Here is a 16,084-nt window from a genome sequence, read left to right on the forward strand (position 1 = left end):
ACATTGCCACCACCATTTGACAAGTACATGTTTCTGTATACGGTTTGACAATTTAAACTGCAATACATATGAAGAGCTGTATTTTCCAAAAGAAGCAAAATACATCCCAGTAATTCCAAAATTAATCGCATGAAAATCACACATAATTTATTAAGCTGGAAAAGACCTCAGACCATCAAGTCCAACCTACGAGTGAATAACGCCATGACAACTAGAACACAGCACTAAGACTGGATGTGGCACTTTGTTTCAACATCTCCAGGTGTGTCTCTGCCACATCCACGGGCAGTCCATTACAAATGTTTAATCACCTGTTCTGTGAAGAAATTCTTCCTAATGTGCCACCTAAACCTCCCCTAGCCCAGCTTAAGACTACGTCCCCTCGTATACAGGAGAGGTTGTGTGTCTCCTCACAGTCCACATGTCCCGATGCTGGAGTTGCAGCAGGGAAAGGTTTGTTCCCACCAGGCACATGGGTGGAAAGGAGCCGCTGCCTGCCACCTCGGGAAGGGCCCGCCTAAGGTGCACGCAGCCTCTTCCCATTTCTCCAGCCACCTTTAGGTAAAATGTGACACCCGGGAATGGCGTTAGTGGAGGTTCAGGGCTCGGTCTGACGCTGCTCACTGCAGCGCATTCCCGAGCCCTCCGACACTCCGAGAGCCGCGGTTCCGTCTGTTCCAGCGTGCCTGCTCCAGCTCCGAGAGCCGCCGCCGTCTGCCACCCCCCCCGGCTCGGCGCTGCCGCCCCGCCGCCGCCGAGAGCGCCTCCCACAGGCCACCCGCGCCGTGCCGGGAGCGCCGGTTCGGCGGGGCCCTCCGTGCTCCCATCCGCCGCCCGCCACGGCGCGACTGCCGCCCGGGACCCTCTCTGCGAGCCCGGGGGGACGGGGTGATCCTCGGCCCCGCCTCTCGCCGGGGCGGCGGGAGCGGCGCCAGTCCCGCGCGACAGCCGCGACCAAGCGGAGGCGGCCGGGAAGGAAGGGCGGCCGGGAAGGGCCGCCGGCGCCGGGCGGCCCCGCCCCGCTCATCCCCCGCTCCCCCGCCCGCGCGGCCGCGTTCCCGGCGGGCGGCGCCGCGGGGTGACGGGCGGGTCTCGGCCACAGCCGAGTGCGGCGCGTCAGTTCCGGCGGGGAGCGCGGCGCGGCGCGTGGGTCGGAAGCGCCGCGGCGGCGGCGGCGGCGGGGAGCGGAAAATGGCGACGGCCGCGCAGCTCACGGACGAGGAGCTCTTCTCGGAGCTGAGGCGCTTCGGCTTCTCCCCGGGGCCGGTCACCGAGAGCACCCGGCCCGTCTACCTGAAGAAGCTGAAGAAGCTGCGCGAGGATGAACGGGCCGGGGCCCGCGGCGGCGGCGCCAACAAGACCCGGAACAGCAACAACAATAACACGGGAGCCGGAGCGGCGCCGGGCGGAGGCGGCGGCCCCGGGCGGGCGGCCCCGGGAGCGCGGCTGGCCGGCGCCGAGCACCCCTTCCTCCTCGGGGCTGCCGCCGGAGGCGGCCGGGGCCGCGCCGCACCCCCGTCCGGGGGCGGCAAAGTGCTGCTGGGCTTCAGCTCGGACGAGTCGGACGTGGAGAGCAGCCCCCGGAGCCAGGCCGGCGGCAGGAGGGAGCGCGCTGCGCCCCTCTTCCGCGGCCTCAGGCCCGCCGCCCCCCACGGCGCCTGCGGCGTGAGCAGCAGCTCCCCCCCGGAGGAGGCGGCCCGGCGGAAGCCCAACGCCTGGTGGGGGGCGGCGGCCAGGAGACCGGCGGCGACTCAGGGTGTGAGGGAGCTCGGCGACGGCGAGGAGGAGGACGACGAAGAGGAGGAGGAAAAGGAGAGCGAGCAGCAGCGGTGGAAGAACCGGACCGTGAACGGGAACCGGCTCCTCTCCTACGAAGGCAGCAGGGACAAGTACTCGGACTCGGAGGAGGAGGAGGCGGCGGGGGCGAGGGCCAAACAGCGGGAGGAGTCTGCAGTTCGCCGGCCCAGACGGAGCCTCAGCAAGTCGCCTGCTCCATTCATAACAAGCAAATGCGCTGCAGCCGGCGCTGGCGTGATGGAGACGGGCCAAGAAAGGGCTGGCGGAGGCTGCGGTGCTGGTGTGCTCGTAACGAATGACAGGGCGGCGGGGGCGGCTGCTGCCGGCAGTCTAGACAGGGGCAGCAGTCAGGAGGAGGAGGAGGAGGCGGCGGCGGCGGTGGGGGGAAGAGGAGGAGGAGGATGTGAAAATCTGGACTCTAGTCCTCCCAGCCCCAGATACCGCATTGGCCTACCCAAGAAATCCCCATCCGTATTGTTGTTGCCACCACCGCTCACGGATGTGGACAGCGGCAAAATCACTGACCCTCCAGGCACCATTAGGAAAGCGACCAATAATCATGTTCTCAGCGGTGCTCCTAGTAGCTGTAATGTTGAATCCAGGATCTATTCATCTACTAATAGCCTTCCCCCGGGTGGAACCACCTCCTCCCTTAGACTCAACCACTCCAATCATACGGGTTCAAATCATACCTACCTGAAAAACACCTACAAGAAGAATCTCTCTGAGCCCGAGGAGGAGCTTCTCCAACAGTTCAAAAGAGAGGAGGTATCCACCACTGGAGGCTTCAGTGCACATTACCTGTCCATGTTCCTCTTAACTGCTGCATGCTTGTTCTTTCTGATACTGGGATTCACATACCTGAGAATGAGAGGTTCTGGAGTAGCTGAGGATGTGGGAGCCAACAGTAAGTATTAGGTGAAGGGTAAGAGCAGTTTCTGCAACTGGATGTAACAAATGTTAATAAGCCTTTGCGTTCCCAGACATCCCTTACTGAGCAGTTCTGGGTTCCACCTTAGTATAATCTCTCCTTAGAGGATGGTGCACCGAGAAATTGTCTTTCCTTGTGTATGTGCTTTGCAAGCTGGTGTAATAAGCTTGCAAGATATTTGAGGATAAACTTAAATCCCAGCATTCCCTGCTGTAATCTGTTGATACCTTATTTTCTAGCAAGTTTTCTTCCCAAAGCAATTCTGTGGGTTTTGTTCAATTTAGCAGCAGTATGGTTAATAGAAAATTGACGAAGTGAGGCTTTATGTTAATCTCGCAGGAGTAAGTGCACACAGTTAGATACCTGGGATTCCTGCAGGGCTAAGATTTGACTGTAGTTGTTTGGTAATAAAGCAGGTTGTTTTCATTCATGTGTGCTGAGGCTTGAAAAGGATCCTGGGTTGAGATAATGTTGCACACTGTGACAGACTTTGTGCAGTGAATACTTGAGCTATTGTTTATTGTTTTCTAATAAACGATTCCTTCTAAATTTAGTTGATAATAACGTTTATACATTAATTGCTGCTGTGCTTTAGTGTGAATTTCAGAGCATTCATTTTTATTTTTTTAAATACTGAACTGTATGGGAACTTCTTTAATATGTGGAAGTAACTTAGAATGGATTTTAAAATGACCGTTTTCTAGTAATGAAGAATACAAAAATGGAAACATCCCACCTAAGGGTGGTGATTCACGCTAATTCCGTTCTTGGCTGTTTTGAAATGGACAGTGGAGATTCTAATATCAGAAAGAAAAATCATGCCATTGCTGTCTTGATTTTTCATTGCTTCTGGTAAGAAATTATGCAAAAACCTGGTTTTGGAATGTAAGAGCGTTAGAAGGTTCTTGGCAACTTGCACTTTTCTTGAGATGATTGTGGATGGTGTGTGTGTGGGGTGTATGCAAGTGTGTACATTTTTTTATAGAGGGTAGAGGATTTATGTACTCATTTGTGGACATGTGTACAGGGCCTTGTAAGGAATGATCTGACTGTTACCTTGGGATCTGCTAGATGTCCCAGGGCAGCAGTGTGGGCTGGCTTCTTTTCTTTTTCTCTTTTTATTCCCTTTCAAACTTTGTTCATTACATTAGGGTAGCAGAATAATTTTAAATTTTGTTTTGTGCTCTTTGTGGGGGGAGGGGGTGAGTAAAACATGTGGTGTTGAGGAAGGACAGTAGCAGCAAGGACTTGGGGATTTGCAGTGGTTTCATTGCAGTGGTCCACGTGGTTTTTAAGTCTTGTTCAGTCTTGTTTTTTGAGCTGGCTGTGAACATACGCAGGTGGGCTATAATTAGATACAGTATAGTGTGACTGTTGGGACTGCTCATACTCTGGTTAGCTTCTGCCATAACTGTTAGAGACAAGCCTACATTTTCTTATATATGGATAAGCTGTATTCTTGTGCTAGCATGTCTTATATGCTTCTTTTAGTGTTGAAATATGATTTTAACTGGAGATGATCTGTCAGTCTACTGGGGTAAACTGCCAAATTCAGTGGTTGAGTTAAAACTGGCTTGTCATCCTGTTTGGTAAAAGCTGAGTGTTTCAGCAATGTAGATAGCAATAATTCTTAAAGTTCAGCGTGGATTATTATTTTTTTTATCGAAAGAAAATTTGTTTTGGAATATGTGAATGTTCCTGTAGAGCATGTGGGATGACTGTTGAGTGTATTGTTCTTAAGAGTTAACCCAGCTGGAACTGTTACACAGGGAAAATTGTGCTCTTGTTAGAGGACCTTGCTTAGGTTGGGCTGCCTAGTCAGTGCTCTGGTAGCCCAGTGTTGCTTGGTGGTTCAAGTAAACCAGTTCTTGGCCTGTTCTTACTTGCTCTCTTTCAGTGGAACTCTCGAAAGTGGATTTCCTGGAGAATTGTCCTGGCAGTGGCACTCGTATTTCATCTGTGCTACTTCCTCACAGCCCCAGGCTTTGCTGCAACATAACAAATGGGAACGGGGAATAGTGTCCTTTGGCAGGAGCAAACAGCACGTTTTGTGGCTAGCTCCTTTGATAGGAAGAGGAGCAGGCCACTTCTTTTAATTAATGTGGGAATGAGCAGGGACTTACCTCGCCCATATGTTTAGCACGTGCTTACTAAATTCCTTTCAAATCAGCATATGGAACAAAAATACGGTGGGTCTGTAGAACAGGCAAGAACAGACAAGACAGGCTAATAAAGATTGATGTTTACTGAAAAGGGGGAGAACCCTGTCTTCTATTATATGCTTCCTAAGCTTAAACATCATCCAAGTGAGTCCTTTGACTCTCATGTTTATATGGGTGTATTGTCTGGGTTTTGTAATAGAAGCAGAAGTGATTCGTACTTTTTAATGAAAAATAGTAGTATATCTCAAAAACAGCCTTATCATTTAGGTGATTGGATATTGAGATTTTTCTGTCTTTTAGGTGGTTGTAGGTTAGACTCTGTTGGATGAGAGTGATTTGATAGTGGAAAAAAATAATCTATTTTAAACTCCAGTCCATGTCATAAAAACTTCTGGGGTTCAGCAGAGTTGCAATATATGCATCTTATTATCATGCTTACTATGATAAAGCAATAAAGACAGTTATTTGTGTATTTGGTGCCTTCTGATTTTAAATTTGCAGGGAATGATGCACAGTGAGCTTAATGTTGATTTTCTTAATAGTTAATTGCCTAAAATTAAATACAATCAGAGTAAGGTGATAGTATGTTTGAGGCGTTGAAAAATACTTATCACAAGGTACACTCAATATCAACACTTAAATATTTGTCAAGCTAAGAAGAGAGGAGATGTGTCTAAAGGAGGAAGCTTAAAACCAGGTGTTGGAGTTGAATTTAGGCCAGATGGAGTAATATAAATGAGAAGGGGTGAGCAGAGTATTTCACAAGAGACTTGTCACACTGTGCATAGTGTTCAAATGATTTCTTATGCAGTGCTCTGAAATATCTATGAAGTGTTTTAGTTTTTTCGCATGTAGCATAAAATGTTCAAAGACAAATCAGAACTGGGCTAATTCTTCTATATCTAAGCTTTAAACTTCATTTGAAGTAAGGTTTTTATGCATTTTCCTGTCTAAAATACAGATGGAGTTTTTCTTAAACCTGCTGAAATGACCTGCTCTTCCATCTCACATAACAGACCCAGCTAATGCTAGTGCCTGTTGTGCTTGCTGTCTTTGACAATGCTGCATTTGAAAAAGATCTGTTTGGGCTTGGTGCTGGTAACCTCATTCATTTTGCTCTGGCTGTAAAGAATGTTTTGTTTTTAACCTGCATTCAAAACACCATGGGATTATATCAACTTCTTGCCAAGCCAGCATAGTATTTTGTCAGGAAAATGGTACACTTTAGGCTACTTCCTAGGTTCTTCAAACCCTGAAGAGGTGTGTCTGCCTATCTCTTCAAACTCCTGTGGTTTTGTGATGTTACTCTGAGCATCTCAAGTGGCTGTTCCTGGAAGTTAATGCTAAAGTTATTTTTAATGAAAAGATGGTAACTGTATCAGATGGGTTGATGTTGCTTTCAGATCTGGTTCACTTTCTTTCTGAAAGATGTGGGCGCTTAGTACAGATGCTGTTGAAGTCTGTAATCTGAAATAGGTTGTATGTAGGTTACTTCTGCCATTTCTGCTCCAGTAGTTTGGGAAGCAGTTGATGTGACAAAAGAAAAAAACAAAACAGAACAAAACCATCACAACAAAAAATGAATCTTGAAAGTTTCACGTAGGCCTTTAATAAAGTCTTATTTTCTTATAAGAAGCTTTTTAAAGTGACATGTCTTGCTAATAATTTTGGTCTTTCTGTGATACTTGTTACAAAACAACTGCTAGGAGGATAATCCTTACTATATTTACTACAACTTGTGTTTTGGAAATGTTAATTCAGGGAGACTTAGCAGTTGTGTATATTGCAAGTGTAAGCTTAAGCAAATCACAATTCTATGAGTTTCATTCAATTCCACTGATGTTCCTTTGTTCTTGACATCTAAATTTCTCAGGTGTTAAAACTTCTTTGGAATTTTATGCAGGGAGTTTAATTGCTAAGAAGTTAGATTTGCTGTATAAAGGACAAGATTATGACTGTTAAGCTCACAGGCCTGCAAAGTACTGTTGAAGTGCTGTGATATTTCACAGATAACTGTTACAAATTTACTTGCCTTCTAAGATCACCTTCTTAGAAGAGTCTGTATTCTTTAGAGTGTTGGCTTTAACAGAATAAATTTAGTTGTGGATAGGAACTATTTGTGGAAGAGGATGTAATGAAGGGAAGGAGAAAAATTAAAATATTTGAAATGTTTCTGTGCTATGTGCCTATTAATGTTGCTTGTACTTTGCAAGGGATACCCTGACTTGTATTTGACAATGTAACAACTTCTATTGAAATATTAGCATATTGCTGTTTCACTTTCTGTATATTGCTTTAAATCCTAGTTAGCAAGTATTTCTCAACTAGGTGATAGAAAAGAAAATCCTGATGTTTTTCTTAAAGACTAGTCTCTAGTCTTTAAGACTACAACTAGACTGTTGTAGCAATCTCAGTTCTATGGTTTGATGAGTTTTGGATCAAGTTCAGTAGATCAAAGAAGAAGAATCCCTAGGTTGTCTTCATAAGGTAAAGTGAGGCAGAATAGTTAGATTTCCTTAGGATTCTTGACAATTCTAAACTCTCATTTTCCTTATGGTATGTGAGAAATTATTCTTTAAAATAAGGAATAATTTGGCCTTTTGTGTAGGAAAGTTGAATAATTATTATGTAGTGACTTTGGTCTAGGAAAGTCTAATTGCTATGTGGTACAAAATAGCTCAGCTGACAGCTTCAAGTCCTTCCTAAAGGGTTATAAACAGTCTGTTTACCTTTGTAATAGATCTGGAGTATAAAGTATAAATAAGAAAATTGCTCAGTAGTGTTTGGAACAAAAATGATGGAAATTCAGTATTCCTATTTTTAGGGAGATAGTGGTAGTTGATACTTAGTTCAGAATATTTATGAGTACTTTGCATTCATGTGCTTAAATGTGCTGCTGTTAGCAGCAGATGTGCACAAAACATTCCTTATGCCATTACTGCAGATTCTTATTATGACATTTTTTCAAAGTTACTGTTGGAAGCTATGAGTTTTTTGAAGTAAGTAATACTTACTTCATAAGTAAGTAAGTATTACTTACTTCATAATATCGGAACTAGAATCGCTTGCCTGGGGAACAGGGATGCAGAAGAGCTCTGACAGGAGTCAGTCTGTTTTCATTAGGTATCAAAAAGTAATCAAAAGTTTGCACTGCATTCTACAGTGCATAGCTTTCTCAAAAGCAAATTTCATTTCTGATGTGAGGTGATCCAGAATCTGAAAGCAGATCTGGTTGCAACTTTTACATTTTAAAAAGCTCTAGAGACTAAAAAAGTGCAAGAAAGCAAAAAGCAGACTTGTTTCATTTGTTAAGAACCTCAGTCAACTCTAATACTGTTCAAGTGCAATGCAGATCTTTCTGCTTAGGACAGATGCAGAAAGTGATAATGGATGCAGTGGAAATATTTTAAAGAAGAGCCCATGATACACAAGGACTTAAATTTTGCATTGTAGGAGCCCTACTGTTCCATAGTCTATAATTATCCCAGTACAGGAGGAGAATCAGACCTGCAGTCCTCCTATCTTTGGGATGCCATTGTGTTTCTAAAAATCATTTACATTTAAATCCTTTTGAGATTTGTGTTTCGTCTGAGAGTAATAGGTTGCAAACTCAGATTCTCTGCTTACCCAGCTAAGCTGGCAGGAGTTGTAGAGTTGTACCAAACTGATCCCTGTCATGCTTCTAGACTTGTGCTTCAGTAACAGTATGAACATTTGAACAGGCCAGAACTGCTGCTTGAGAAAGTTGCTTCACTAAAAATCTTAGGCAAATAAATTAAGCAAGTACAGTGTCTTTTTGTTGGTGAAGGTGCTATTCCAATGTTGTGGAGGATCACGGAGTGTTTTAATCATGAGGCATATATTCCTTTTGCCTATACAGTTCTTGTGAGTGTATTTGCTGCTAAAATTAGTTGTCTGTTGTGATTTGTGTTAGGTTGAGGGTCAGTGACTTGAAATCAGGGTGTATTAAAAAGAAAAGGTTTTTTAAGGGAGAATCCCTTCTTTAGTACTGTCTTGTCTGTCCTTGGCTCCTTCTATTTTTCCTGGTAGATACAGATTTGTGGATGAAGGTAGTAGTGCCTTTGCTGTGATTATAATAAATCAGGACATGGTGTAGCTCAGGTCTTGATCAAAAGTAACCTTGGCAGCTTCTGCCCACTGAGGCGTTCTGATACAGAGAAACTTGTCAAAGGGGCAATGGTACTGATGGAAAGAAGCATACTGATCTGTGCAGGGATAGATTGAAGAACCACTCCACATCTTAAAGCTGAGCTCATGTAGCTTCCTTCTGTGTTAGAAGGTTTGCTAGAGTTTATAATGTTCAACGTTGAGTCCTACTGTGCTGTATACCTCCTACAATGTTATTTAGTGCTGTCTTTCTGTTCTGCCTGTGTTTATATTCTGCCATGCAGTGTGAGAGTAGGTGTATGATAACCGTGAAACAGGCAAATGTGATGCCTGTTGGGCATAACTTGCTGGAGGAGATGTGCTGTTATGGCTGGCATTTTTCAGAGATGAATTCTTTTTGAGGAGGAAAAGATCAAATTTTCTTATTTGTAAGCATGAGAAGTACTTATGCTTTTACGTTTGCTTATGTAAAAGCAGGTGTGGATAAAAGTGTAAGGCACTATGGGAAATAGGGAATTTGAGCTGTGTTAAAGGATGTGTTCATGTTTGGGTACTTTGTCTTTTGCTTATAATAATAAATGCATGTTCATTTTGATATAAACTCAGAAAAAAAAAGAAAAAGGGCGTGTTGAGAACATCTAAGAGCTATACTGCTATACTGTTTGTACAGTGACCTTTGAGCTAGGAGTAGAAATACCAGTCTTTTGAGTGCTTCTGAGAGCTCATTCATTCAGAATGGGCAGGTATGCATGCACAGTTTGATTTGGTGATCCTAGGTGTGTTATGATCAATGCCTGTTAAATTTTACTTCCATCAGAGGTGGTACTCCCTGCAGAGTTTCAGTTGTCTACATTGAGCATGGGTGTGTTGGCATACTTCAGAATTGTGCAGTGTGGTGGCTTTTTATTTACAACTTTAAACACTTTTTTTTTACTTTTGACCTTCAGCTAAAGGTCCTGCTTATTGAACTAACAACAAAAATGTGCAGATTGAGTACAAATGCCCATGAAGTGGCAGGGGAAGAAAAACAGTGAGAAGTTAAATTCACTTGTTTTATTCTGCTGTGTAGGATATGTGATATTAAAGTAATTCCTTTTGAGGGAGAGCAGACTGGAGGGAAATGACATGAAAGTAGCAGCCCTGGGGAAGAGCTGTCCTGGTAATTGAGGACCTAAGGCCAAACAGGGTCTGCCTTTTGCTTCTGTAAGGAAATGAGTTAGCATGTGATTTCCTTTGCCATTCAGAATAAGGGAATGTACCAGGCTGCTTACGCAAGCCTTGGGATCAGACTAACTATATGCCAGCTCCCTTAGGCACGAGATACATGATTTGAGGAAAGAGAGTTAGGATCTTGTTCTGTAAAATTTTTTTTCATAGTTCAAGCACTGAGTTTTATGCTACTATGTAATGACCTAGATACTATAGAGTTCTGATGTGCCAAAGGTGTGGTACAGTTTTATTGCCCCTAGTGTTTGAGATCTTGGTACGACTCACTTGTACTTCCTTTCTGTCTTCTTTTTTTCCTGTTTCTGTATGGCAGGTGAGTTTCTTGCCAAGAAAGGTTCTGTTTTTTCTTGGTTTTTTCCTCCTCTCCAGATCCACCAGGATCAGAAGTGTGCACAGTACTGCTAGAAGATTCATCACCTTAATCCACAAGCTGATTATATAACCTTTTAACTAATAGGCATAACCTATTTAATTAATAAACAATGATGATAACATTAGTTCAAGTTCAGTCTTAGTTCAAGCAGACTCTTAATCCGAGTAAAGAATAATGGTGTGTTAGTCCAGTTGTTCCCTTTGGATAATTTTTATTTGAACCAGGTAGATTAATCAAACACATCACCAAAGAAAAGCAGTTGCTGTGGTAGACAGCCTGGAAGGTTAGCCAGCTCTTCCGTCTTAGTCCAGTGGAATAAAAATGGAAGTAGCTCAATTTTGCTTGGTGTTATGCATGTCCAGTCAAGTGTTATGTTTGTATTACTGTATTACTCATCCTGATTTTGAGCCCTTCAAACTTCTGCAGAATGTGGTGAGCAGTTTCCTTCTTCTCTTAACTAATATGGATACTTGTGTAAACTGACTGCTGCTTCCTCAGTGAAAGCTCATCTTTGTCATGCCAAGAGACCTGCTAGCAACTACCTCTGTATGTCCTGCATAGACCACCTGTTCTCAGAGTTCTGCTGTTGTGTTCAGGCTCTGTAAATATATTGTTCAGCAGTTCTGCTTGCTGTCATAGTGCAGCAAGCACTGATAGACCAATGTGTGCTGAATGAATGAAAGGACAGAGGTGCAACAGAACCCCAGTTGTAAAAGTGAAAAATTCCTGTGATTGGTATCTTGACTTTGTGCTCCTATCAAATGTTACCTTTGGATGCTGTAAACTGTTCATACTATTACTGGTACTTTGTAACTGAAGTCTGTTTGGAAGAAGAGGTTATAATTGTTTTTATTTTGGAAACTCTTCAAGACAGAAGTCCTTACTACTTGTTTGAAATCACAGGATATTTGTATCAAGACTGGGCCTCTTGGCAGAGTGACAGCAGATACAGTATTTAATTGCAGCTTCCCATTGATTCTTAAACCTTCTGTGTTTGAATAACACTTGCTTTATTAGTTTGCTTTCCACTCTGAACTTTGGAGTTTGAGGAAAGCAGAATGCTTCCTAGTTTAACATAAGACATGTTGTGTTGCTATGCTTTAAAGATTGAGTTTCCTCTTTTTTCTAAATTTGTGTTAATTTGTTGAAGTGGTGGGTATTTTTTGACCTTATAAAATGTAAGGAGCTGAAATTATTTGGGAGAGGTGCAAAAGAAGAGCTATTTCAGAAGCCTATTCTGATTCTTTACCCATAGTAAAATGCTAGTATATGTCTGAAGTCTAACACTTCTCCTGGTAATCTTTGGCAGCTGCTCATAAGAGCAGTCTCAGTGTGGTTGGTTTTTTATTTCCTATGTATACACAGTACCTTGTAGTGAATGCTGTGTGTTTTTTTTACAATGCAGAGCAAGTGCACTTTTGGGCCATTTTCCCTAATAGAACAGAGACAGCTGTTTCTTCTATGTTTTGTAATATAATGCAAAAAATCATGTGTGCAGATAATTGTTACTAAAAAATATTTCCTTACATATTCTTAAGAACAGATAACTTTTATAATTTTTTTTATAATTAGGCTTTTTGTTCACTAATAAGAGTACTAGAATGAAACTAATGTTATTATTGTAGTGAAACTGAATAATCTGATGAGAAGCTTTCCCAAAACACTTGTCTCTTCCTAAATATGAATTAAATTGGCATGACTCACAGGAGCACCTTTCAACATCCAGGTCTAACCAGCATTTAAGTAGGCAGGAGTAAATTTGAACCTTTCTAGAAAGGGTGATACAGCTAAGCAAAAGAGATGGTTATTTTGTTGTAATTTGTTGAGCTTTTTGTTTTTTTAAGTAGTGAAAACTCCAAAGAGAAATTCTGGTAGGTCATATCCTTTTACCTAAAATAATGAAGACTCTTATTTTCAGAGCTGATAGAAAATGTGTCTGAAGTGTGTATCACAAATATGATTGTTTTAATTCTTTTGGAGGGGGTCTTTGTCGAAAGAAGGGAACAACATGAAACTGTTGGTTATTTCATCAATTGTTACATCACTTACAAACAGAATTAATTAAAATTATATTGGCTGGAAAAATTATCAATAAAAGAGCTTTAAACTGAGCCAGTTAAAGAAGTGACTAGATGTTAAGGAAAGATTCATCTGTTTGTACATTTCGCTAATCCTTGTGGCACATTACACTGCTCTTGAAAATTGACGCAGCCAAGGAGTATTCAAACTGTAATGGGGTACCCACGTAGAAATACAAAAGCCATTTCCAAAGCACACAAAGATGATCTGTATAGAAGGAATTGCTGTATGATTTGATGTCTTAATATCAAAGCAGAGAGATTTAGACTGCAGGTTCAAAGTGGTTTCTGCCTGAATTAGAGAAATATGGAGCTGGAAGATAATGCAAAACTGCTTGTCTGTTTTGAGCATTGAATTATTGCAGACAGGAAAATAAAGGCAGGATTTTTTTGTTTAAGAAGTTTGAAATATGGAGTTCTGGAATAACACTTTGTGCAATAACTTGTTTGTTTGGTATTTTTCTGGCATTTTGAGGTTTCTGAGAGACAATGTTTGGAATTATTCTTGACACATACATGGTATGTCAGTGGCTGAAGTTAGACCTTGATCCTAGACTTAGAAAAAGTTACAGACCTGTTAGCTGACATTAAGAATTCTTGGGTTGTAAAATTATTGAAAAATTGTTTTCAAGATCATGTTTTCTTATAGCAGTGCTTCTAGTATTGTTTCTTACTCTGGTAGCAGTACGTTAGCTGGATAATGTATTTGCTTGAAGGAGAAAAAAAAAAATCTGATGGAAAGCGTTAGATTATCCTCTTACAGAACACATCTTTGTAATACAGATTTTGGAAAGGTTACTATTTCTGTTTTGGGGTTAGTCTGCTTATGGCTTGGTGGATGAGGAGGAGAAAAGTACTTTGCAGGGAGGAACATTCTTGTTTCTGCAGAAGCTGCTAACTTGGAGTTATATGTTGTAGTGGACAGTCTCTGAATCCTTTGGGTGAATGGTGCTTAATTCCTTGTGTCATCACACTGAGAAACTAACTTGCTTATGGGTTAATTGGGATCATTCTTGTTTCTGCTGCTGCAGCTTTACAGTTTCTTAAAGTTTCATTGGAATTTTGCTTTTTCATCTATAAAATCAAGTTCTCTGTACATTCAGAAATAGATTGTGGCATTACAGTGGTTCTGTTAGAAATGGCACCTTAAAATGTTAAGAAGAACATGGAGCTGCAGAAAGGTTCAGAGGTGGCTTTTATAGCAAGGAGGAACTCCTGCTAAAGGATTCTCAAATGTGTATGAGTGATGAATGAAGGAATGAATGTTATGGAAGATCTGAATAATGTTTATTACTCTCTCTCCCCTCTGTTGCAAGAATACATCTTTTAACTTTGTAACATAAGGAGATGGTAAGTTCTTTGAACTCCATTAGAATGGGAGGTTGATAGACTATTTTCAAGGCTGGCCAATTGTTGCATGGTAGAGGTCTCAAACCTGTTTTGAGGAGGAGACTTGGAAGTATATGTTCAGATAAAAAAATCTTATATTAATGATTGATTCTTAATTTAATGTTTAGTTTTGTACAATAAGAATTTATCACTTTTACAAATATAGTTGTATATTCTAAGAACTGTCAAGAAAGCTTTTGAACCAAGAATGCTGATGTAGTATATTGAAATACCTTAGGCATGTTGGAGTAGGTGAGAACTTTGCATCTGTGACTGAAGCATGTGGGAGGATTTGGTAAGAGATTAGATTCTGGACAAAAGAAAGAAGGGTGTATTCAGAAGAGGAATTACTGAAGAGGTTAAGGAGTGGCCTTATTAACTCAAGTGAATTGAGGTTATGTGGTAAATAAATGCAGATTGATTAACAGTTGTAATTGCATATGCAACTGATAAATTGCTGCAGTTGCATTTTGCATACTTGCCTCTCAAGGCCCCAGTCACTCTAAACTAAATAGTATAATATATAAAATGTACTTCAATTTTTGGTTAACAATAACAATCGCTAACTTCAGATGGATTTGGTGGAGATCCTATAGTGTGAGTTAAAATAAGATGCTAAATATTTGTGATAGGTATTTGAAAAGGAGGTTGGTATTCTTGGTCATTGTAACCACTGTGTATTTGTATATTTCATTTGGCTTGCTTAACAAACTCAAGGTGTAATTTATGTAAATATGAAGTTGCCAAAATGTGAGATTGATTTTACACTGGGATTGTGATGCTGGAAAAGTCTAACCACCACAATAGCCTCCACTTAATAGCTGGACTGCCCTAGCATATCTAGAATTTCAGGTGACAGTTTTCAGTTTGTGTCTTTGCAGGTATGGAAATGTTGCATATGTGTTTGTTTCATGACTTTCATCAGTGCTAAAGTATGTTACTCAGGTATACTGAAATCTACACACTCTTGTGTCTTGTGTTTGCATCTGCCTTCCACTCTAAAAACCACTGCTCAATCAAGATTTCATGTATGTGGAATAGCATCGACCCTGGAGTCTGTAATTATCCTTGTCTGGATAATGAACGATCAAACTGGGTGTTTAATCCTATTTTAGGCTGTTTAGAGTAAATGTTTAGTGTCCTGGGTGTGTTTGATTGAGTTAATGAATGAAATATGTAAAACTTTTTAAAGTTGGTAGCTTGATAATCCAGTAAGCAATGGCTGTGAATTTGGACCCATAGAATGAAGTCATGAAGTGCTGTAGGGCTTGGTAGGCAAGAGTCTTCAACATCTGCTTCGATGAGCTTTAATTATTCTTATATCTGAATAGAGTATTTGGATGTCTGTGAAAACCTGTCCCTGTGTTTGGGTGGTTTTGGTTTGATTTTTTTTTTCCATTTGCTGTATCAGAAGAAGCCAAGGAGCTTATTGGGTTGGTAACATGCTTTATTTTTTTCTGAGCTGAGGCACATGGGCAAACTTGCTTGCAAAGTTGCAAAGAGTCAAGTCTTCTTCATTTAGAGAGTGTTTTCATTGTCCTGCTGTTTTATACATCATTTGTTAGTTGTAACTGTAGCAATGTGGATCTTACCATTGCTATGTGTAGGAGCAGAGAAAGAGAAATAATTTCTACTTCAAACTTCCTTTCAAAACTAAGGTGAAAAACATCAACATTTGTCTGCTGACAAGGCAGCTACTGAAGTTCATGCAGTTAATAAAAATCACATTCTTTTACAATTTTTTTTTTTCTTGGAAAATGATTTTTTTTGTTTCTTATCCATATTCACTTTCACTTGACTGAGGTTGGGACCCCTGTCTTATAAGTTGGTCCTTAGTTTCTTTTGTATTCTCCATTTCTCCTAAATGAGAAAGCTTGCCATGAATTTGATCTAATATGTCAACCTTTGTTTCTCTTATATTTCCTGTTTATAACTAAATTAACTCTAACTGATCAGTTTGAGCATGGTTGTGGATCAGCAATCAAGATATTGCCAATCA

The 16,084-nt window shown here is 41.4% G+C and overlaps 1 protein-coding gene across 2 annotated transcripts in view; it reads left to right on the forward strand.

Moving 5' to 3' along the window:
* Positions 1-551: 551 nt before the first annotated feature.
* LEMD3 (LEM domain containing 3) overlaps positions 552-16,084 on the forward strand; it is a 42,153-nt gene continuing 26,620 nt past the window's right edge. The window contains exon 1 of one of the 2 annotated variants that reach the window (XR_010362073.1): positions 552-2,704. Coding sequence is in view for 1 of the 2 variants with exons in the window: in XM_064419398.1 (XP_064275468.1) it covers positions 1,192-2,704 (1,513 nt within the window). In the remaining variant the exon portion in view is untranslated. The remainder of the gene's footprint in view (positions 2,705-16,084) is intronic. The other variant, XM_064419398.1, reaches the window with a different exon arrangement.

This window comes from Passer domesticus, chromosome 5, assembly GCF_036417665.1.
Source record: "Passer domesticus isolate bPasDom1 chromosome 5, bPasDom1.hap1, whole genome shotgun sequence".
Taxonomy (NCBI): Eukaryota; Metazoa; Chordata; class Aves; order Passeriformes; family Passeridae; genus Passer; species Passer domesticus.